This window comes from Cheilinus undulatus, linkage group 11 (genome assembly GCF_018320785.1).
Source record: "Cheilinus undulatus linkage group 11, ASM1832078v1, whole genome shotgun sequence".
In the NCBI taxonomy this organism is placed as follows: Eukaryota; Metazoa; Chordata; class Actinopteri; order Labriformes; family Labridae; genus Cheilinus; species Cheilinus undulatus.
Genome location: NC_054875.1, coordinates 5,352,561 through 5,377,796, shown reverse-complemented (window position 1 = coordinate 5,377,796; position 25,236 = coordinate 5,352,561). Strand labels below are relative to the sequence as shown.

Sequence of the window (25,236 nt, the reverse complement as noted above, 5' to 3'; positions counted from 1 at the left end):
ACTGATGAAAATCAAACCATCTAGCTATCAGGGATTTAGAGACTGCACACGTTTGAACCACTGCTACCAATCTGTGCACTCATATAACGAACAATCATATTTTTAAATTGGACAAAATTGAATATTTCAAGGATTTTGTTGATTTCAGTTTAAACATTTCAAACAATGGTAGACTCAGGACTATAATAGTGCCAATTAATGCAGAATAATTCCAAGAAAATTCCCTTTCACCTTGTGACTGTAGTTCAGCATGAGCAGAGGCGAGAAGTTTAGCGTGTAGCAAGCCCACATTAATCAATATGTTTGTCTGATTCCTAAGCCCGTCCTTGTGCGTTAACTTTTTCCCATCTTGTGTTCTATTTCACAGCAGCGATATGAAGTAAATGAAGTGACATAAAGTCATACTGCAGAACCAGAATTGTGAACTATGAGTTAAGGAATCAAAGAACAGACCATCAGACTTTGATAAATCCTCGTTTTCAAAACAGATTTGAAATATTTTGTGGATCAACAATGAAATTAGCTGCACCCTAAATTCAAATAAGAGTAGAATTACAGTTAATCTGGTAAAAATATGCATATGTGATGAAATGCTGTAGAGTCAGGTCAACAGATTACAACAACATTCTGTATCCTCATAGAGCTCAACAGTGCCTTGGTTTGGAAGTAAATATCCCCATTTGAGTCTTTATATCAATATTCTTTATCCTGAAACCAAGCCAGCAAGCTACAGGAATGCTTGTGACTATATAACATATGATTTATCGTAAAAACAGATTGGAAAGCGGCAAAGATGATGTTTTTTTTCCTGGGAGTGAAGGAACTAAACATCTGATAGTCCATGGCGATCGTCTTATTTTATTGGGAATGGAAACCTTCCAATAAGACCAAACAAATGATATTTTTTTCTTTCGAAATGTTCATGGACATTCTTCCTACATTTATCTTCACTGTAGTGTTATACTGTTAATAATAATATTACATTTCATCAGTGGTTCCCAAGCTTTTTCACAAACCCCATGAAGTATACTTCTTTGCAGTATGGACCACTGCCCATTGAAAGTGTTTGTGTATGTTTATAATCTGTCACTTTTCTAAGTGGCCAATCAGAACAATGAAACATTGACTGAAGTAGGGATGCAAAGCTCCAGATCAAATTCAGCACATTAGCTTCTACTGTCCCTGAATAGTGTTACAGACAAATGGTGAAACAAACTTATGCAGAAGCCACAGAAGCTTCTGTGTTGCTCTTTTCTCTTCTTATAAAAATAAATGTTGTCTTAACCTTGCAAAGCAGATGGATTCGCCCATCTGAACAGTTTGGGCTCGGTTAGAAAGTGACAGAACCAATCAGCATTTAAAAAATGACAAAAGTCATGTACTGACATGTCTACAGTTGGTTCATGTGATGCACTTCTCTATGGAGTTTACTCCACGGTATTGGCTACATCACGTGTTTTGTTGCTCTGATTGGCCCGTAAAGATGGGACAGACAGAATCCAATCACCCTCAGAGTTTTTCAAAGGCTCTGCCCTTTCCCAAATACTGTCTATGGGAAGTTTTCCAGATGGATGTGTGAAACAAATCAATCTGGCATGCCAGGTTACAAAAGCTACATCCGAGCTAATTGCAATACCACTCTATTGGCTTGCAGTGCAACTAAACCCGGCCCATAAGTACCCCTTATTCTCTTCAAATGATGCTGATTGGTCTGTCCAATCTGACAGGGCTTTGCAAGATAGATCTGCCTGATGACAGACGTGGAATCTGGCCAATCCACTCTTTTTGCACGTTTACACCCCGACAGCATGTGTATCGAAGAAAAGCTAAGACGCTGCAAATCCCAGTCAAAAACTAGCATTGATTTTTAAACGGCCTCTGTATAAACTAATAAGTGTTTCAGTTAAAATGTGCAAATCTAAAGCTCTCTCTAAGATCTTTAGCCCATCATAGGGGGTCTCAGACTGCAAGTTCTGACATCCAAAGCCAAGGTTTGCATGGCTGGTGGACATTTTCATGGTCTCCGACAATCAGAGACATTGCTGTGATACTCTAGGATTGTGGGTAGTGTAGTTCTGTTCCCCAATATCATACATAAACCATTCTTTTTTTCTTAAAAAGCTTGATATCTTATGAGTTTGTGTTTTCTACAGTAGTGGTTCCCAGCATGGGGTCCAGGTTGGGCACTGATACATAAGAATGGATCTTTTGGCAGCAGCAAGTGTGCATAGACCTTTTCTGTTGAGATGTTATCACTGAAAAAAATTGAATTTTATGTCTTTTTTGTGTGTGTGTGGATCATGGGGGGCTCAGCTTTTCTTAGGAACAAGTACCAGGGTCCATGAGAAAGAAAAGGTTAGGAACCATTGTTCTGCAGGAGAATTTACCATTGTGTCAAACTAGAGTATCTCAGGGTGAGTTTGCCTTGGATGGTTGTGACTTCATGGCTAAAAAATAAAACTGTTATGGAGAAACTGAATGGGATTTTTACTTATAAAACCACACTGCTGAGCTCTCGTACTCAAGGGCACACAGAAATAAGCTTTCCTGTTTTCTTTGAAGGTGAAATGAAGTGACTCGAGCTTTGTTTGTGGCAAAGGCAACAAAAGCATCATTTATTCAAAGCTAAAGGAATGTTCATCATTTACTCCGCTGTCTTTGAGAACATTAAACCAAGGCCCCTCATAAATTAAATTAAAGCCATTAAAAATCTTTTGATAATACCTTGAAACATCTGTTTTTATAAAGGTAGAAAACCAACCATTATATAGGTGATGACTTGTAGTGTAATAAGGCTTTTCACTCCTGCAATATAACACACATGTTAAAGTGTAAAAATACTCTGATAGCAAATCTTTCCTCAAATATTAAAAAAAAAGAAGATTTGAAATAAAAATATACATGAAGCTTATTCCACCTGTGAGGGTGTTGTGTCAAGTAACAGTTTTCTGCTTCAGTTTTACAGTCTTTTCCTCGCCACCCAATAAATTATCACAGTACCATGAGCGTACGTCAGCCGTACATATTCGAGCATAAAAACACGCCAGTCCTGCACAGACTCCTTTTAAAGGTGTTTGGACTTTTACCCCGTCCTCCTCTGTCCTTCGTCACACGCACATACACGGACGCATTCCCCCCTTCTCCTCTCCACTCGCCCTCTCTCTCTCTCTCTCTCTCTCCGCTCAGCGTCAGTCCGTCAGAGCGGGGGTCACGGGAGTCAGTTTGCAGAGCGCCCTGTCCTGCTGCTTCGTGGAAAGCGATGGACTTTGAGGTGTTTCGACAGGTGATCGCTGCGGGCAAACTTCTTCTCACAGACGATGCACTGGTACGGTTTCACTCCGGAGTGGGAGCGCCGGTGTCGGGAGAGTTCGTCAGATCGGGAGAACCTGCCGGAAAAAAACAAACTTTAATCAAGATTATGCATCTTTTTTTCCATATTTACCCATCATACCCATATGTTTGGTGTTTCCATCCTTAATTGCAGCTATCAAATCTAGGAAAAAGAAATACTTCCACTCCTGAGCACGAACCAAACCCTCTGTTTGTATGCAACACTCCCAATATAAAAATAACTAAATAACATAGAAGCAATGCCAAGTCATTTTATGCGAGGGTAATCTGAGAGGTGTGATATACATGTATATTGCCTCTGTGAAGTTAAAGAGCCGTCCCATATTTAGCCTCACACACGAGGGGTGAAAATCCAAGCTCAGTCTATTCCTGGCCGGCTCTGCTCCGGTCTCCATGGGCGGCAGCCAGCGCGGATACCATGACAGTGAAGGGTTAAGTGGATGATAGAGTGATCTCCTATATGTGTGTGAGGCTATGGGTATATATTAGTAAAGCTGTTAAGTTCAGATTAATCTGTAACACAGATTGATTTCCAGTAGCAGGCAGCGGCGGCAGGCTCAAAGCACGAAGGCGATAATTCACAATGATGTAAAAGCGTCACTCACAGTTATTTCAAACCATTTCCACTCTAGAGGAGGATTACATAACAGGCCTATTCATCATTTTAATGGCCCTGTAATAAAAAGAAGATAACTGACAGGGCCTATAAAGCTGAGCCCTGGAATATTAAAAGCTAAAGACTTGAAAACAAACACTCTGACTTGGAGAGTCATTGGGTTGTCTGTTTATCACTGAGATCTTGTTAACCTGCATCCTGATAGACTTGTTAGACTTGGCCTCATATTATCTAGATAAAATAAATGAGTATAGTGTGTCTTTCATGATTGTTATAGATAATAGCATCATCAATCTGGCTTTAAAAGCAGTAAACACAGCTACAGCTGTAGCTGCAAGTGGTCATAAAGCAAAATAATGGACCAGTTTCAACTCAGTGTTAGCTGGAGAAAATGTGAGTCAGTATGATCAGATTCATCATGGGGGAAGTTAATCTTGAACCAAGTTTCCTGGCAGTTAATCAAGTAGTATTTATGACAATGCACTAACAAGTAGGGAATATAGGGTGGCTGTACACAGCAATTCTGGATGACATGGCATCTAATGCTGGGGTCAACACATGTTAAATTGGAAAAGTAAGATGAACTCTAATTTTTAACAAGATGGGCCAATCTGATACTGGTATCAGGCATCAGATCTAGACTCAAATATCTAATGGACTAGGTATTGGTGACAACATTCACAGCGATGCAGGGGTTAGCGCTGTTGCCTCACAGCAAGAAGGTCCCTGGTTCACTTCCCAATCAGGGCCTTTCTGTGCAGTTTGCATGTTCTCCCCCTGCACGCGTGGGTTCTCTCCGGCTTCCTCCCACCACCAAAAACACGCTCAGTAGGTTAATTGGTGACTCTAAATTGGCCATAGGTGTGAATGTGAGTGTGCCTGGTTGTCTGTCTCTATATGTCAGCCCTGCAATTAACTGGCCAGTCCAGGGTGTACCCCACCTCTCACCCAATGAGAGCTGGGATAGGCTCCAGTCCCCCGCAACCCCCAACAGAATAAGCGGTATAGAAAATGGATGGATATGCTGTAATGCTGTCTCTTGTCAGCCTGTGCATTGCACGAAAGAAACTAACAACGGCTAACCAACTCAGATGCCTCCATGCCTTTCATACGGAAAACTTCTACATCTGGTTTGATCACGAGTTTCAACAAAGATGGAACAAAACTAAGCCGTGTCTAATGAAGCAGTTAGTTTGTGGGCTGCACTGCAAAGACAGGAAACTTCTAGCAATGGATCAAAAGTGTTGAAACACTTACATGGAACAGAGCAGACCATTTGTGATCATGTACCTCCTGTAGACGCTGCCTGGCATTTACAAGACTGTAGGTGAAGATGAGCTTCACTGCACATTCCTGAAGCTGCTATGCTACAGCTCAGTACAATGCTGCAGGCTAAAAACTTCAACAGTTCTAGCTACTTGATTCCACCTGCTATCAAGGAATTACTTTATCAGTTTGCTGAAGTGCATGCACGACCTTATTGGAGACAATGCTAACAACATGAAAAAGCCATGGACAGTAAAAGAGTCATAGCTTTGGCTGCTTTGCAAGTGGGGCTGGGCAATCACAAATTAGATGAAACTGCAATATGGCCTGCTGCAGTTTACAAACCACAAGCTGCAGTATTTCTTCAACTTAAATTGTCAAAATACCACTTTAATACATTCATTTTGTAGCAGCAGTAGAGATAATGCACATCATGCAAACATTTAAGTGTCATTTTTTTAAAGAATAGTTGCAAAAATCCTCCTTTACATGTTTTTTTTAAAATGTTTTTCTTAATCAAAACGAGTGAAATACAACAATAATCCTCTTCAATATAGCAACTGACAACAAATTTACACTATGAGCAAAAATAATTGAATTTTTTTTGTAATTGTTCTGTCCTAGTTCATTCTCTCTAATATAGATGAAGCTTCGGGTTAATTCACAGAAGTCATACTCCCAGCTATGATCAGCCGATGACCAATGAGGGCAGATTGTATGATGAGAGTGTTCCTGACTGAATGTAGGTAATAGAAAGGAATTATTTATTGCTTGAACTTGTTGAAAAACACATAAGATGAGAAACCTTATCATAATTGAACATTAAATCACAGTCGCAATATTAGTGATATAGATTATTATTTGAAGGTGCAGTGCAGCTAAACAAGGGTTCACTGTGACAAAGGAGAAAGAAAGGACAGCAAAAACATCTTTCCTAGTGGGAAGAGTGTGTTCCAGGAGTGCTAAAACCGTCACTATAGCTGCATTAACACTAAAATCTTCATTGTTTACAGGCTTGCAGTCGCTTCAACTAAACCCACCTGTAGCTACTGCCTCTTTTTCCTTAAATGATGCTAACTGGCCGGGGACTTCTGTTTAAGCTTGAAGCTTTTGAAGACGGATACGCTAAAGACAGGGGTGGAATCTGGCCAATCCACTGACTTTGCAAACTAGGCCTAGAACAGTAGTTTTCAAACTTTTCGCCCAAAGCACACCTAAGATCAAACCAAAAGTTCAAGGCACAACAAATCCATATCTAAACAAAACTGCCTATTAAAAATATGTTACAGTAAAATGAGCCTATGCTATTAGTACTAGGGCTGATTGAATCTAATTGCAATTATTTTACCAAATATTGCAATTGCGATTTGATATGACATTATTCTTTAACTTTTTTAAAATTCCAAAACAGGACTGTACAATTCTTTAAAAGTGTCTAATTCTGATGATTTTGACTCATATTGAAAACTGGATATGAAGTGTTGCACTGAAGGCTTTTTTTTTCATTTTTTTATTTGATAAGAAAAATGTACAAAAATGAAAAAGGTAGGTTTATTGTAAACTATTGTAAAAACATGAATTGCATGAAATGTCTTGCATAACCTCTCTGCAGCAAAAAATAGAGTTTAAGGCCCCGTTAACACAACAACGTTTTGCCTCGTTTTCCGTTATTGTTTCCAAAAAGTTCCACGTTCAGACGGCAATGTTTTCAAAATGATCTCTGTTCACACAGTGGGAAACACCAAAAATGATGTAGTATACATGCCAGGCCAGTAGATGGCGGTGTGATTTTGTAATGTCCAATATCGTCTTTGGGCTTGCCCTTTGACTGTGTACGGGTCGAGTCAGAATCTGGTGCAGGCACGAAATACATCTCTACTGATCCAAGTGATGGTAAATCAACACTTTGTTGGAGAATTACAGTTAAATTCAAAAGAGTGAGGAGCACGAACAGTACACTGGTGTCGGCCATCTTTGTCTTGTTTTGGGCTTCCCATCCGCACATGTGTTATAAGCCTACTCGCGTACGGATATTTACTACAGCCGCAGCGTGCATGTCTGTTTTCAGAAGGTGAAGGTTTCCCTGTTAAGGTTAAAAAAAAAAACCTCCACTCTGGAGCCCGTTTACAAAAAGTTCCTTTTTCAGGCACCAAAACGCCGTTGCCGTGTAAACGGACAGCCAAAATGATATAAAACTTTCGCGTTTTCACTCAAAAAAGTTGTTGTTTAAATGGGGCCTAAAACTGCTATTTTGACCAAAAGAAATACTGCACCATTTGCGATTTAAAAATTGCAGCAGGCCATATTGGGATTTAATCTTATTTTCGATTAATTGCCCAGCCCTAGTTAGTAAATGAAGGCCATGGCGTCCAGCTCTGTTATATAATTGAGATCAGCTGACCTCATGCAAGCCCCCATCAGCTGATTTGCTTTAAAGCACGCTACTGGCTAATCACACTCCTGCTGCCATATTTAAACTGCTCTAACCTGGCTATGCTCTGCTGCTCCTTCTGCAAACCTCCTCCACCCCAGCTCCTCTTTCACATATGAATAACAGCAATAACTGCAACTTTACAACTGCTAATGAAGAAAAACTATTCATGCGAAACATTCTGCAAATCATGCGCGTTTCTTGACAAAGTGGTCCTGACTGAGCTTAACTCATTGTTTAGTTACAGTGATCCACCAGGGAGAAAGATGATACATTGCTGTCAAAAACCATCATAGATTTTAGTTTTCATGGGTAAAAACTAAGATAGAAGCTCTACACATTTTTGAAAGCAAAACTTTTGTTTAGAAGGGTTTTATGATGATTTTAGACAAGAGATGCAATTCTAATTTGGGCAGACAAAGCCTTGCACCACTCAATCAGTTGCAGCATGAAAATAATGACTGGTACAGTTTTAACAACAACAAAAAAAATCTTTCTATAGAAGGAAATTAAAGCCTCGAGGGAGAAACGACTCATCTGTCATATCACAAAGGTTGGCAGGGTTTTCCACTAACAGTGCCAAGAGATGTGTTGTTATTAAGATAAAAATCTGAACCCACCAGCCTCTTCATGTTCGGTACGTAACGCGCCTCTACATCTGTTGCTTATGGTAATCTGTGTTTGATACACATGCACGTTACACCCTGAAGCTGCACTATCAAAGCTTCAAGCTGGGGCCTGATAGAAACCATGTACAGCTACTCTAATGACTCAAACTGGGCCCGAGCCCAAATATAACAAGCTGCACCAGGAGGCATCTTTCAACAGACGGTGCGTTTAAGAATTATGGAGATAGACATGCTGATTGTTCTTTAAATCCACTTTTTCAGGAAGACTGATTATGTGCCATTTTTCCTTCACAGCCTCTCCATATAGGTCCTCGTCTTCCCTTTTTTCTCTCCTTCTGCTAATCTTCCTTGTAAATTTCTCTCTAGGGTCATGGGGTTCATAGCTCTGAGGGTGGAGGGCACTTCTGTTAATCAATGTAGAGTGTTTTTTAAACTCGAGGACTGTGGTTTTTAGAGCCTCAACTCCCCGGGGCGGCTTGGCGCGGCTGCAGCTCCACACATAGTATACATATTAGTGTGAACGCTGTGGGAAGCACATATGCAGGCTTTGTTCTAGCTTGTCTCTAAACTCTGATCTGCAGCCAGCAGAGTATAGTAAAATCAAGCAGCGAAGGTGCGGCGGTTACACACCTGGAAAATTACAGTAACACAGATATTGGCAGAGACTTGTACTGTACAGCGTTAATCTGTCATCTTTACTTCCCCCACATCTTTTTGTTTGTTTATCATGCCAGCTCAAAGCCTTCTGCGTCTCCTGTCACCGTGTTTATGCGTTGCTCAATTTCAACGACTGTTAGATAAAAGGATTACTCCATTAATGCATGACAGCCCTGTAATCAGTCACAGGGCTTACATGTAAAGTTGAATACCAGTAACCATAAAAACGTCTTTTGACTGGCTGACATTTTTCCCTAAAGCCAGAGGAGCTGGATCCAATTCCCAAGTTTGTTGTTTGACAAGACAGTGAATCCTTTCAGGCTGCACAGAGGAAATTTTCCGGATGACCACAAACTTGATGACCTTTCTGCACGGGGTGAAAGATACACAGGAGGGATGCAAATGCTAAGTGATATGCAATGAATGAAAAAGTGCACAATAACTTTTCAGGAATATGTTTTGAGCATAAAAAAGAACTCCAGTTTTTAAATAAATTACTTTATCTGTCCTAATTTGATGCATTTGAGGGGGGATTATTCATGACTTTAAATTTTACTATGCCCATCAAAAAGATCAATTTCAACATCACCCCAATCTTCACTGCACTCACCCTAAAAGCACGTACTGTGCATATATAAAGTATTAACCCCACTGGATTTTTTTTTACCCTTTTATTGGTTTTAAAAATCAATCAGTTGATATAATTTGGCTTTTTTGACATATCAGAAACCCTCCTCAGTTTCAAAGTGGAAACAGATTTTTCCAAAGTGATGTCAAATAAAAAAAAAAAAGTCTGGTAAAAAAGTGACTGCATAAACATTCACTCTCTTTAAAGTGACCAACCTTATTCTGTGAATTAGGTCTGTAATTAGTGTTACTCACTATTCATGGCTACCATTACACCATAAAGGCAAAAGAACACTCAAAGAAACTCAGAGAAAATGTCATTAAAAAATATGAGTCAGGGGATGGAGACAAAAACACTTCCAAGGCTCTGAACATCCGCCAGAGTTCAGTTAAATCCATCATCTGCCTAGATCAGGCCGTCCTCACAGACTGAGTGAGCGTGCAAGGAGACTAGTGAGAGAGGCCACCAAGACACAAATGACTACTCTGAAGGAGTTCCAAGCTTCAGCAGCTGAGATGGGAGAGATTCTGCAGACAACAACTGTTGGCCGGGTTCTTCACCAGTCAAAGCTTTATGGGAGAGTGGCAAAGAGGAAGCTCAGATCCAATCTGGTCTAGAGTTCACCAAAAGGCATGTGGGGGACTCCTTGGTGAAGAGGAAGAAAGTTCTTTGATCTGATGAGACCAAAATGGAGCTTTTTGGCAATCAGATAAGATGCAAAGCACACCATCCCCATGGTGAAGCACGGTGGTGGCAGCATCATGCAGTAGGGATGCTTCTCTGCAGCTGGCCCAGGAAGCCTTGTAAAGGTAGAAAATAAACTGAATGTGCAAACATATAGGAAAATCCTCAAGGTCAATCTTGCTCAAGAGACTATGCCTTGGGATGAGATTTGTTTTGCAGCAAGACAATGACCTGAAAGTTTTAAAGACAACAAGGTGTTCTGGAGTGGCCGAGTTAAAGCCCAGACCTCAATCCAAGAGATTATTTGTTGCTGAACTTGCAAAAGGCTGTGCAACCTGACAGAGCTTGAGCAGTTTAGGAAAGAAGAACGAAGTAAAACTGACTTGAAGGGGGTTGAATATTTATGCAATCACTTACTTTATATTACAGATTTGTATTTAAATAACATTACGTGGTAGAAATCTGTTTTCACTCTGACATTAGAGAGTTTTTTTCGTATTTTTTTAAAGGCCAAATTATATTGACCATGACTGATTTGTAAAATCAATAAAAGGATAAAACATCCCAGGTGGGAAAATACTTTTTAAAGGCTCCTAATAAAGCAGTTTTACATTAGAAATCTATTTTTGTCTTATGACCTGATTAAGCTCTTTAGACTTTCTGCTGAATTCTCACTAACATGAGCTCAGCTTTATTTTTTCTCTTCGATTCCTCATATCCATAAACTAAAAAGTCTACTGAGTATAATCATGAATTTAGGATGTAGGACTTTATAAATTAAGACAGTAGTCAATGAAAGAGGCTTTAAAGTTGAATGTGCAAACAGAACACTGCGGACTGGCCGTCTGTTGTTGCTTTTCTTCTGCAGGTAGGCTGTTCATCTGTCCATGTCAAGCACAAATACACAACAACTGCAATGTTTGCAGCATTCCTTCAATTAAAATCCTTCCTTAGGTTGCTCTATGCCCTTCCTTTATCACACTGTTGATGGATAGTAAGGTGAGTACTCTCTCTCAGCCCGTCAGTGGAGCTAAATCTATATTTGACAGCTCTGTCATCGCCCAACAACATAGCTTTGTCGTGACGATGAATGCGTCAGCTGATAAGGACAATGAGCCGCTGTCCCGGTGACAGATGTCGAGCACAGACACGTCACGGTGTTATTACAGCAAACTGTTTGGGTTCGAGCCCAGCCATCAAAGGCTCAGAGTCACCATGCAGGTCTGAGCTAAAATAATACCGCACACCCCTGACTGTGTGAGAGCTGCCTGCATGTGCGCCTTTAAGGATCAACATGTGACAGTGTGTGCATTAAGATCTGAGCATGAACATAACTATAAACTAAGAGAAGCAGAGCCACGAGAGACCAGAAAGATCTAAAAAAGACAACAGTTCAGCAGAGGGAGAAATACGACCCTGGCTGGGTTATATGTCCATGAAATATCACTGGTCTGTACTTCAGAGGAGGCCAACACATGCATCTACACTAAGGTTACAGAGGGGAAGACATGCCTGACTCCAAGATCAACTCCATTTCCTTTCTCAGAGGGAGAGGAGCAGAGAGAGGGCAGCTGTATAATACACTATACTGCTACTGTCACATAAAGACTGAAGAGAGGACCTGAGGGAGGACAGGAGGGATCACTTTATGAGATCAGTCAAAGAAATGTACAGAAGCATAGAAGGTCCATTCATGAGAGAGCTAAAGGGTGGGTTTGCATTACAAGACTGGAGCTGCAATCTCTAGAATACTGCTGAAATGCTGCAAGGTTAAACGTTTAGTACACCCCCAATTCCAAAAAAGTTGGGACCCTGTGTAAAAAACAGAATGCAATGATTTGCAAATCTCATAAACTCATCTCTGATTCACAATAGAACTTAAACGACATATCAGATGTTGAAAGTGAGACATTTTACTATTGCATGAAAACATATGAAGTAATTTTTAATTTGATGGCTGCAACACATGTCAAAAAAGTAGGGACAGGGCAACGAAGGGCTGGAAAAGTAAGTGGTACTAATGAGAAACAGCTGAAGGAGCTTTTTGCAACCAGTCAGGTTAACTGGCAACAGGTCAGTTACACAACTGAGCATAAAAGGAGCATTTTAGAGAGGCAGAGTCTAAAAATCCAATGACTTAGAACAGGGGTGTCAAAATCAATCACAGCAGGGGCTGGATTCTGGATTCAGGTCTAACCTTAGGACCTAACAGGGTCACCTTTGTAACCAGAAATCTAATTTCACCAGTAATAAAATATAAAAATTAGCACTGATGATAAATGATTTTGACATTTAAAAAGTTAAAAAGATCAGTTTAAAGGCTCACAATCTGAGAAAAGTAAATTATTAATTCAAAAAGGTCAAAATATGAAATTGAAATTCAAAAATAATGTTTTTTAAAAGCAAATACATCAGAAAGAAGCAAAAATCATGAGTTTATATGGTCAAACTATGAAATAAAATTTTGTGATCATGAAGTCAAAAGCCACAATATGATTCAAAAATTTAAATTATGTCTAAAATGTCAAACTTTGGGATTATGAAGTTGAGGTTTGGAGTTTAAAATATGAGAGAAAATACAAAATAATTGGTTAAAAAGGTCAGAATGTGAATAATAAAATCAGAATTATGAATCTTTAAGCTCAAAATATTAAATGAGAAATCAAAATGATGAGTTTAAATGCTCAAAGTAAAAAAAAAAACATAAAAATTAAAAAATAAAATAAAATCCTAAATTTTAGTCCTAATTGTGAGATGCAAAATAGAAAATGTGAAGTTAAAACATATATTTATTTCTTTTTCTACATCCCTAACTTATTATCTAAATATTTTACTCCCTACTTTTTCAGATTTTGTGAGTTAACAAGGATATCTTAAATCATCAAGGATAAGTTTACATTTTTATACTTGAGGAAATCTGCAGACCTCACACTGATGGCCCAGTTATAACAGAAATATGAGATCATCTTATGGGCTGGATTTAACTGTTGTACGGGCCGGATTTGGCGATTGATCTGAAACGATTCAGAGAATCTGGAGAAATCACTCTGTACAAGTGACAAAGCTGGAAGTCAATACTGCTTTCTCCTGATAACAGGGCCCTCAGGCAGGAATGCATTAAAATTATGCATGATTCCATACTGGAAATCACTGCATGGGCTCAGGAACACTTCCAGAAATCATTGTCTGTCAACACAGTTGGCTGTGTCATCCATAAATGCAAGTTGAAAATGTGTCGTGCAAAAGAAGCAGTCTTCTCTGGACCAAAGCTCTTTTAAAATGAACTGAGGCAAAATGGAAAACTGTTCTGTGGTCAGATGAACAACATTTGAAATTCTACTTGGAAACAACAGATGCCATGTCCTGCAGACTTAACAGGAGAGGGACCACCCAGCTTGTTATCCTGGCACAGTTCTGAAGCCTGCATCTCTGCTGGTATGGGGTTACATTAGTGTCCATGGTGTGGGCAGCTTACACACCTGGAAAGGACTATCAATGCTGAAAAGTAGAAAGAGGCTTTAGAGCAACGTATGCTCCCATCCAGTCAACATCACCTTCAGGGAAGGCCTTGCATATTTAAGCAAGTCAAAGCTAAACCACATACCACATCCATCACAACAGCATGGCTTCACAGGGGAAGAGTTGAGTCCTGAACTGGTGTGTCTGCAGTCCAGACCTCCAACCAAGAAGACCCAGGAGTAATGAGCAGCTAGGAAACTACATCAGACAAGAATGAGACAATATTCCTCTCCAAAATCTCTCACTCACTGGTCTCCTCATTCCCAGATGTTTACAGACTGTCGTTAAAAGAAGAGGGGATGCTACACATTGGCAAACACGGCCCCGTCCTTACTTTTTTGAGATGTGTTGCTGCCATCAAATACAAAAAGAGTAAAAATGTTTCTTATAATGGTAAAATATTTCAGTTTCAACATTTGGTGTGTTGTTTATATTCTGTTGGGAATAAAATATGTCTACATGAGATTTGAAAATCTTTGCATTAAGTTTTTATTCACATATTACACAGTGTCCCATTTTTCTTTGGAATTGAATTCCAAGTTGGAATGCAATAAAAATCCGAAAGTTTGCTAATCTGTGAATACAGACTAGAGCTGCACAACTCAGGCAAAACTGACATTGCAGCAAAGCTGGCTGTGCAGATGCCGTCTGCAGTCTGATGGCGCATGAGAGCCAAATCTATAGGTTTATTAATGCATTCATGTTTTGCACACATGCAGATTTGCACTGTAGTTTAGTTTTGTGTTCATGCATATCTGCTCAAACTCAGAACTAAAGGGGAATTACATCTCTCCAATAAGATGCAAACTTCTCTTTAACCTCCAACTAAATGAGCTTTTTACTGCCATATGTGAAAGTGACATTTCTAGTTTTCTCAGCATTCAGTGTCACTGAGTTGTGACGTCTCTGTAAAGCTCCATCAGATGCCGTAAATAAACGTGACTTCCCTTCCAAAGCCTTATACTCAAACTATTACCACGATGCAACCTTCAACATTCAGCAACCCCCTCATAACCTAACTTAACCCTGCCTCCATCACTGTGTGTAAACACACACACACACTTTCTGTGCACTGTTGGGCAACAGCTGCATGTATAAAGGTGGACTCCATTGACCAACAGGTCAAAAGTTGGCATTTGAACTTTGGAAAGTTGAAATGAGGACAGACTAAGTTGATTGAACACAGTGATTCAAAGAAGAGAAAAAAATGCTCTGACACACGTTTGCAACCGAAGGTTCTTTAAAAATATGTCATGGATTGAAAATTAATTCTGCGTATCCCTCAGGCTTGTGTGAAGAGAAAACTTTGAACTTGATTGAATCCAGTGTATCTGTTCTGCATTAATGGTTGCAGACAGTGAGCAAACAAGTGGAATAACTAGCAGAGGGCAAAGTCTGCCTGCAGAAAACTTCAAACGCCTCTCTATCTAATCTGCAACTCCACCATGGTACAAAAACACTCAGATTGTGGGGGCACATGGCCAACATAGAGAGGAGGACAAACTAGAAGCTTCTTGACTGAAGTCTGACAGGGCCTTTTTCCTTCATTGTGAGCACGACCATAATGAGCCATTCATGGACAAAAATGTCCACTTAAAAATCATATGAAAAAACATTTTTCCAAAATGTTTTGATTGCTTCTTTTCACCAACTTCAGTTCTTACGATTCAAATATTTTGGGGGATTTCAACCCTTTAAATGCCAGTGCGAATACATGCACAAGGACTTGCTTAGTTACTGAAAAAAGAAACGTGTAGTTTGAGGTTTTCTTTTTTTTTCAAGCACAGTCCTGGATTCATTAAAGATCAGTAACAAGATTTATTTTGATGCATTCTTGGTTTTTGTGTAGTGTCCAATAAATTCAACCAAAGCTTGGTTCACTGGACAAAAATGCCCACTTATGAAAACGGTGATAGAAATATTTCAGGTGAATATTTCCCACATTTTTTGGCTTACATCTTTCAGTTCAAAACTACCAAATATTCAATAGTTTCCAGGATTTTAACCCTTTAAATACAAGTTTTAATAGAGAGGGTCACTGTTTTATATGACAGTCACACAATAAACAGAAAAGGAATTATTATCTTCTGTCTGTATGTCCGTCTCGATTTGGAAACCTCCCTGTTGCTCCAATGGTCATTCAGACCTCTCAGAGGACGTTGTGGGTATACTGGGTTGAAATTGGAAGCATAAGATTATAAAAATGTATAGATTTCATATAAAAATTGCAGTTTTTATGCTTCACGTTGGTCCCCCTCAGGTCCCCATCCACCGTACAGTGAGCGTATTGCATCACTTCCTCTTACTGGGGTCGCTCGTTGGCGGACTTCTCCTTTGCCAACCGCCATTACACACCTAAAGAAGGAGGAAAATGTCGATCGCTCTAGAGTTAATGTCTTTACTCTTTCTACCTCTCATCACCAACGTTCATAGCTGTTGTGCGTTTACGGGTACGTATACTTAACAGCAAGCACCCTGGCGGTTTACCTGCTTTTCTCTGAGCCTCCCTGTTCTTCTACCACTTAGCCTCAGCCTGTTTTAGCCTGAGAGAGGTGTGCTTATGCAAAAACGATGTTGACCTTGGTTAGCTGTACAGAAATGCCACATTGCATACAACAATACATACATTTGCTACTTATCACAATTACAAATTTGATGTACAAGCTTTGGTTGGTATTATGTCTAGTCTACATAATACACAACGTGGAGCTGGGGTGTTTTTTTTTAAACTATAGTCTTGGATGTGTCAAATATTAGCTACAACATTGATTCTGATGCATGGTCCGTTTCTTGCAGTGTCTGATTTAAAACTTCACTCCCTAATGAGCCCTTCATGGATTAAAAAAAGTCCCATTTACTCCAGTTATAATCACGTTTTAACCTCTCTACCATAGCAGGATAAAAACATGAATTCTGTAATATCAGTGATTCATTTTGAAGAAAAAAAAAATTCCTCTAAGTTTTAATGCAAAATAGAGGAATTTCAAAATGTGATCGATCAGAATATTAATCACAACTATTTGAGATTAACCACCATGAAAAATTTTAATTGTTTGACAGTCCTATTAAAAATTTGTTTGATATCATCGTTAAAAAATAAAACCAAGACACCCAATTTTTGAAAACTTATTATTTTAGTTGACAAAAACTGCAGGCAGACTCCTGCACACCGTCTAAACTGTACACATAGGCTGGCAATACTTGGAAACGTTGGTGAAACTGGTAAGAAAGATGCTCATCTGAAGTTCCCTTGCTCCCACACTGCCTTGTCTTACCATTCCTGCCCTCTTTACAATGTTGCAAACCTTTTTGGGCAATGCAGACAGTTTACTGACGGTTTTAGTTAAATTGACTGAAAAAACGATGTTTCTGTGCTTTTTTGGTACAGTTCACACCATTTGTATTACTTTCTTGGGAGTTTTAGATCATCAAACAATTCCCCAGTAATGGGTGTTAAAGAGTTTGATTGTCCTTTTCTCTGTATTGTCTGATTTTAATTTGAATCAAGGCAAAATTTAGAATTTTGGCATTATGAAAACCATGTTTTAGTATCTACATGGAGATATGTCAGCTCAACCAGATCCAGATATGAGTTTTTGTCCACATCACCCAGCCCATACACTCAGATTGTACATTAAACCTTCTTCTCCTCACCTCTGACCTTTATGGACTAATGTTCTTTGAGATTTAAAAGGCTATAGATCTCAGCGTTCTGAGAGGAGTTAAACAAACAAACAATAAAACCGCTCCATCCAATTGCACTTGATAGTTGAAAGAGTGTCCCAGTCTCTTCTTATCAGTTACAACCCAACATAAAGAGCACATGTGTGCTTCTCATCAAAGTCACACATTAGGACACGTCAATTATCAACAGTGTCAATATATCAGACCACGGCGGAAGCTTATGTCCCTGATAAGTGTAATCTTAACCTTGTAAATGCATTCAGCTGCACCATCAGTGCATTCATTCATTCATCGCCATTAACTCAACCAACAAAGACTAATGTGTACAAAGCTGTTTGCACAAACAAAATCAGGAAGTTCTACACACAAACATTGTGATTGTGTCAGGCACATTTGCAACGACTGGGAATATTCTGGTTGGTTGAAGCGAGGGTGGGAAGCGGTTTGAAGTGTACAAGAGGAAGCTACTAAAGCATGCTCAAAACATTATGAAGCAACAGAACACTGAAGTAGATGTTATCATCAACAAGCCCTTGTGTGCTCAAGACCTTTTGGGGCTCAACTGGTCAGGAATCAGGGTCCATCACCACCCCCTTATCAGAAATTTTTCCCCAAATTAAAAACATTTCAGCCACATAAATTCAATAATGAAAGACGTTGCAGCTTGGACCTTTGCTGGAACAAAACATGATTAAAAACGAGTTAAATTTACACATCATCACATGGAAACTAAGAATGGGTGTCTGCTTAGGGTTTCTGTACAATAAAGACTTTTAACCCCACGTTTTTTTCCAAGGCACCTTTCTGTTACCCACTGTAAACAGCTCTGCAACCCACTTGCCCTGATAAAGAAAAACAAAAGGATCACGGCAGCGAATCGCAGCACAATTGGCCCTCATTTATCCCCGCTATCTGCTCAGTATTAAGGTCTGAATTACAAAGTATCACCCAATTAGTTTCACTAACTCTAATACTCTAAAGGTGAGGTATATCAGAGTGGCAATGGACTTCTCAGGTGGGCGATGCATTGTGTGTGTTTGTCTGCAGGTAGCATGTATTACTACTTGTAGCGCTACGATATCATCATCTTTTACAGGTACACACAGTTCTGTCTTCAGGAAAACTCAAACTCTTGGTTCTCACCTCCATCCACAGCCAGGCCATGTGCAGGCGAACGGCTTCTCTCCAGTGTGCCTCCTCAGGTGGGCTTTCAGGTGGCTGCTCTTGGTGTACATTTTATTGCAGCCAGGAAAAGAGCACTTGTGCATTTTAATGAGATCTGCTACTGCACTCTTCTGGTACCTCTGACCTCCAGCTAGGACCCCCGAAGAGGAACCCCCGCCCAACCCGCCTTCTCCAAGTCCAATCGGCTTGGCAGCAATGGGCACTGGAGCAATCCGCACAAATTTGGATGAAGTGGCGATTCCGGTTTTGCTCGAGTTGCCGACGTTTGCCGGGGAGAGCAGCTGAGGCACCAAGGCAAAGGTCTGGCCCTGGATGTTGACCAGGAGCTGGGCGATTTTGATATCCGGCTGGGCCGGGGTCGGCTGGGATTTGGTTTTCTGTGTGACAGCATCTGAAATGGCACTGGCGTTGGGTTCTTGTTTGATCTGTATTGGCTGAATTTGTAGGATAACAGGCACACTGGAAGCTGCACTGGTACCATCTGAGGAGGCTGGCAGTGAGCCACAGTCCTCCTGTTTGATCCCATCAACTCCAACACTCGAAGAGCTAGGGCTACTTATACAGCTAACATCCACTGTTGAAAGTGAGCTGTCCACGTCAGACGGTGTATGTTTGGTCTCTTTGTAGGAGGAAAGAGGAGAATGAGCCACAGGCACAGTCTGATCTGAGTTCTGAGGCACTGATGAGAAATCTCCTGCTAAAGTTCTTGAACTTTCCACCTCAGCATCCTCTGAAGTTTGTGACATTGCCTCATCACTCCCCTCCTCGTCTTTCTCCATCGCCACAACCATGTTCTCCTCCAGGAACTCCTCGATCTCCTCCAGAGTCGGCTGAAAAAGAAGTGCTGCTGGATCCTGCAGCTCGTCCAGGAACACGGGGAACTCGTAGGAGTCCTCTTTGGCCTGCTGCTGAAGGAGACTCAGCCGCTGCTCCCTCTTAGAGTCCCAGGCCAGCCCCATCGGTAAAAGAGGGGCAGATGAAGAGGAGGATGAGGTTGGGGAGGAGAGAGGCAGAGAAGACGGAGAATGAGAGCTGCTGCTGTGAGAGGCCTGTGAGAGAAGGAGGTCCAGCAGGCTGTCTTGACTCTCTCCTCCAGAGGAGCTGCAGCTCTCACTGCTCCTGCTGCTCCTGCTTTCACAGCTGGAGTTGAGAGCGTGACGAAACGTCGGCGACGACGACTCAGGGCTGGAGCAGAGCGATGAACGAGGGCTGGAGGAGTCACTGAGGTCATCCTCAGAGAGACGAGGGGAGGAGGACAAGGTCAGCCCTTCGTAGGGGTGGTGGTGGTGGTGGTAGATGCCCGTGTCAGTCACCATCATGCCTGGTGACACGCCACCATTGGAGTAGCGATGGAGGCAGTAGTCGGACCCTGGTGAGTCGGTGTAACACAGGAAGGTCTCCTCACCAAGTGGCAAGTGATCCACCATTCCTGTGCGGATGGATGGCGCTGGGCTCTGCTCTGAAGATCAAGTTGTTCTGATGAGGACGGGCTGAGAGTGACTGAAGAAGTGCAACCTGCAAAACACAACAATCCTCAGTCAGGACAATTTTGCTTTTACAGATATATCTAAGGGCATTACTTTGACTGTCCTAGCAGAAATCAACTTTGCATTAAATGAGGGATGCAGCAATATCTTTTTTTTTTTTTTTGTTGCTTATACCAGTGGTACCCAAACTTTTTCCATGGATCACCCTAGTGCTGCATGATTTTGAAATCAATATTTTCATAAAAATATTTCTTTTTCCTTTTTATTGAAAAAAAAAGTTACTTCTACAAAGAGAAAGCACAGTGGCAGACCTTTCTGCAGGCATTTTGGTAAACTTTCAAGTATTACTTAATGCAAAACTAGTTGCAGCCTCTATGCAATTATGTAATTACACAGAATTACATTGCAATTGTGATTAAAACAATTATGCAAAACCAGATCCTCCACTTAGATCTAAGAAAAGCTCAAGATCTCTGCATAAGCATAAAAAACTCAACATCAATCTTCACTGTTTCATTGATAGAACTTTAGAAAATAAGCCTATCCATGGTTTTCTTACCAAAATACATCTGTTTAAAATAAACTCAACACTAAAACTATGGAAATGTGTGTTTGGTAGATCATTTCTTTGTTGTTACAATGCTTCTTGGTGATAAATTTTGCACTGTTGGAAAGTCTGTTTATTTCCCTTTTAAATAGCCTTTGTAAGGAGCATGTATTTGTGGGATGAGCAGCAGAGCTGAGTATGTGGGTTGTGCCCATGAAAAACTAGCCGAATCTTCTCTGCCAAAGCCAAATGGCTTATTCTGCTGTTGCCTTGACTCTTGTTTTGAGCTTCTGGTACCCCAGGTGTGGAAAAACAGGTGCCTGATTGGCCTCTGTTACATTCAGCAATGAGTCCAGATTCTGGACTCATTGCTGGACGTGGAGATGCCAGTGCTGCCGATAGAGTAACATCTTTTGTTGGAAGCAGTGTGATGGTGTAGGGCGGCATCTCCCTCACTTGAAAAACAAGTCTTGTCATCATCAGAGAAATCTCAATACAGAGAAATATCGAGATGAGATTCTGCAACCAGCAGAAATCCCATATTTCCACAGTCTGGGACCAAACTCTATCCTCCAAGATGACAACGCCCATCCCAACAGAGCGGGGTTTATCAGAGACTGCCTCCAGAATTTAGGAGTGGAGAGGATGGAACGGCCTGCCAGCAGTCCTGACCTCAACCCCCTTGAACACTTGTGGTATCAGCTTGTTTGTGCCAGAGTGACCAACACAACCATGTTGGCTGAGTTGTGACAACTGCTGCTTGAAGAAGGGGTTAGCCATGACTAGGCTGGTGACCAGCATGAGGAGGAGGTGCCAGGCTGTTGTGGCTGTGTATGGTGCTTCCACACGCTGCTGAGGCTCCTGTTTGTTAAATGAATAATTGTTAGATTACCAATATGTCTTGTTTCTTCAGACGTCAATCATCCAATCCATCAAACACCAAACAAGAGTCAATGGCAAAATAAGCTGTTCGGCATTGGCAGAGAAGATTTGGCAAATTTTTTATGGGTGCAACCCACATACTCAGCTCTGCTGCTCATCCCACAAATGCATGTTCCTTATAAATGTGGCATCATTTAAAAGGGTAATAAACAGGCTTTAAGCATCAGATTTATTGCCAAGAAGCATTGTGACAACAAAGGAATAATCTACAAAACACAAATGTCCTTACTTTCAGTGCTAAGTTTATTTAATGGGTGTTTTACCATGATTTTAGTTAAAATGTGCAAATCCTGTTTTGACAACATCAGAGCACACAGCCTCATGCATGCCCTGAGATCTTTGGCAATCTTTCCGGCTACATTAAATCTATGCCTAAAACACTCATACACGGTTAATAGTTTACACCTGATCCCTCAGCTTTACACTTTATTACAAGTCAACCAACAAAGCAACTGAAGATGATCCTTATAATTTGGTCTCCACGCTCTACCTGCTGCTTGTTTTAGAGCTCTGCAGACGATGGTGCTTCAAAAGGAAAGCTAACCACGTGTGAAGTCGGTGGAATTTAAAGAGTGTGTGAGTGTGTGTGGACGCCACAGCTGCTGGTTCAGACTTCAAGCTGACCATGTGGAATCAGAGGTTCCCGTTTCTCACCATGTCTATCATTAAAGCCACATGGTTGTGCTGTCATGTAATGACTTTCTATTTATTTCCCTGCAGTGTTAAAGCAGCTGAGACTGTGCAGTAAAACAATTGCAATGCAGTAAAACATAAAAGACAGAACTTGTGCTTTGGAAAGGAAATATATCCAGTTTTAAGGATTTCTTGATTGCTTTTCAAACATGACATAACAATCGTGCTCAAGCTCTTTCGGTCAATCCTTGCTAGAGCATTTTTCAAATGCAATATTATTGTTTGCACAACCAAGTTTGCACAAATGATCTCCATGCAATTGCAATGTCAGGCTGTGCAATTACATAACTGCACAAAAGTATTGAAAGGTTTTCAAGACACCTGCAGAAAGGCTTTAAAGTTAACAATGATGCCACTTGTGTACTTTGCAGAAATATCTCTCTTTTTAAAATAAGGAAAACAGTTACTGTTTTAGATGGAAATTATGATCTTATTTTGAAAGCAGAAGTGAAAAACGTAAGGTTTTGTTTTTCTTAATGCTAGTTAATATTTGCAGGTTTGATATAAGAAATACAGACTTCAAAACTCTCATTGTTCTCTGCATTTTCCTTGATAATCAGGCAAGTAGACCCATGATACCATTCATGTATTACACCATAATTCCACATGCAAAACTGTCTAGTATAATCATAGATTATTACCAAATTGTGCAGCACCACAACTGCAAGTTTATCTTTCAGCTTTTTTACATGAACATGTGGACACTGCAGCAGGTTGTTAATAAAAGTGCCAGAGTGACATTTGGCATTTAGCCCATGTGGATTTGAGTAGAGCTGACTTTGTTTTTGTTATCGCATTGCAGCAAAAACTACAAGATTTATATCATATAACACCATTCAGCTAAAAATATATATGTAAAAGCATGATTTTGGTACAAAATGCCCAGCCATACACCCTTAAAACATGAGAATAAAAACTATCAGGATGCAGAAAAATAATGGCAGTGGTTCACAATAATGTTTTCCAACACAGAAGGTCTTCAGATTTCTATGGTATGATGGGTAAAGGATTAAGTATCTGCTTTCACAAGCCACAAACACAACAGCAATTCTAAATTTAAATGGATTAAATGGCGTGAGGCATCATCAAACAGCTTCAAGTGCAATAAGTGGCTTATGGTGCGTAAAAATGGCGATAAGACCACATTCAGGGGGGCTTAGAAGAGACTGAAAACCAGATGAATGTGCGCCCTCTTCTGTGTGGCTAAAAATCTGCCATCTCTGCGAGACCCACTCTGAAATTTCAGGCTGAAAAAAACGTCGAATTACTTAACAGGCAATCACAGAATCTATCTAAAAAAACACACGTAGACTGGGTTTCGGTTGTGTAATTTGGGATCCAGCGCCAAAACCCAACTCAGAAAGGGTCACTTCTGTGACATCATCACATGATATCGGGTCACCGGGGTCTGCTGCTGCAGTGCCCAAGCGGTACCTCATGGAAAGTTTGGGAAGACAGTTTGAGAACACCTTGGCCAACTCTTAAGTCATGTGTCCGAGAGTAACCTCTCCGTCGTAAACCATCAAAAGCAATGACAGCGAGGTGCGCTCCCGGTGTGCCACATGCTGCATTAGTGATCGACAATCTTAGTTTGAGGTTGTAATAACACGGTGACTCTGAAGGCGACAATGCCAAGATTATGAAATATTTCAGTGCGATCTGATATCAAACTAAAGGTGCAGCAGATTGTCACAGGTTCTTGTGGTGATTTTAAAGGCAGCTGCACAACTCATATCGCTTTAAACTCGCATGCATCCCAGTACGGGGTCTCTCCATTCACTCAGCAGAGCCACGCTTCCCACGGCACTCCACGATGACAAACAGAACCACAATCACAGAAAACAAACACTTTCCCACTTACTCTAAACCTCAAACAGCTTCTGTGCTTCATGTGCACTCACCTGTATTCGTCAGGAAAACCCAAATTCCTCTCCGCTGCGCTCAGCGCTCTTCCCTTCAAAGTAGCTGTCAGTGCGTAATCGTGCGTAATGGCAGTGTACCTCCACGACACGGTCTTTGCATAGCTGTACGCCTCCACACACACTCTCTCTCTCACTCAAACACACACTCACTCTCTCTCCTGAGGGCTGAGGGCTCGCTCAACCCGTCACATGATCAGAGCCGGGTATGTTATAGCAGGCAAATCAGGGGGGTCTGCTCATGAAGGCTCGCCTGCTCGGCGCGCCGTAATTGGCTCCCGTTACAGAGAGGCTGGCCCCGGTGTTTGGCGTCAATGGGGAGAGGTAGTGTGTGTTTGAAACAGAGAGAGAGGGAGAAAGACATGATGATTAAATAACTTTCAAAGTTAGAGGGAAGTCAGGTTTGGAAGTTGTGTTTTGCTGCATGTTTTCTGTGCATTTTTCTCTATCCTGTTTATTTGACCAAAACAGCCTCAGGCGTTTTACATGTTGGTTTGACTCATTTAGTACCCTGTGTTCACGTTTTCATCCTCTGTTTTACCTCTGGGAGATAGCACCAGAAGAAAATTACTTGAATCTGACATTATTTTCATCCTTCAGACTTCACAGATTTGACACTTGGAAGGCTTACTTCAAGTCCAGGTTTTCACACAAGTATTCCCGACTGTTTGTAAAGCCAAAAGAAATCCTTAATTATCAACATTTAAGATTATTTTGAGGCCCTTTTTCAGAGAGGAAAGGATATTGGCTAATCAAGGATATTAGGGAAGGAGAACAGGAAAATGACATGCAAGAGGAGAGCCACATGTTGAATTCAAACCTGCACTGCCTACATGGAGGACACTATTCAAGTACATGGGTGCAGCATGACCGCTATGACATCTGTACCCCATGTTACTTAACTGTTTGAGCTGTAATGGGATGTATCTTGTCATGAACTGCCACTGGAAGCTGCTGATTTGTTGTTGTATCTGTGGAGAAATACCTGACGTTTTGAC

The 25,236-nt window shown here is 40.8% G+C and overlaps 1 protein-coding gene across 1 annotated transcript; it reads right to left on the bottom strand.

Annotated features, from left to right (window-relative positions):
- Nucleotides 1–1,520: 1,520 nt before the first annotated feature.
- LOC121517669 (Krueppel-like factor 15) lies at nt 1,521–24,354 on the bottom strand. Its single transcript, XM_041799634.1, has 3 exons — nt 24,221–24,354; nt 18,609–20,165; nt 1,521–3,386 (listed from the first exon to the last, which is right to left on the bottom strand). The coding sequence occupies exons 2-3, from the start codon at nt 20,075–20,077 to the stop codon at nt 3,218–3,220; spliced, it is 1,638 nt and encodes a 545-aa protein (XP_041655568.1). The 5' UTR covers nt 20,078–20,165; nt 24,221–24,354; the 3' UTR covers nt 1,521–3,217.
- Nucleotides 24,355–25,236: the final 882 nt, after the last annotated feature.

What these genes read in the sequence shown, in the direction of transcription:
- LOC121517669 (XM_041799634.1), bottom strand. Translation starts at nt 20,077, where the DNA reads ATGGTGGATCACTTGCCACTTGGTGAGGAGACCTTCCTGTGTTACACC. An exon ending in TGGCCTGGCTGTGGATGGAG is followed by an intron (nt 3,387 to 18,608) that starts GTGAGAACCAAG and finishes TTTTTCCGGCAG; the next exon opens with GTTCTCCCGATCTGACGAAC.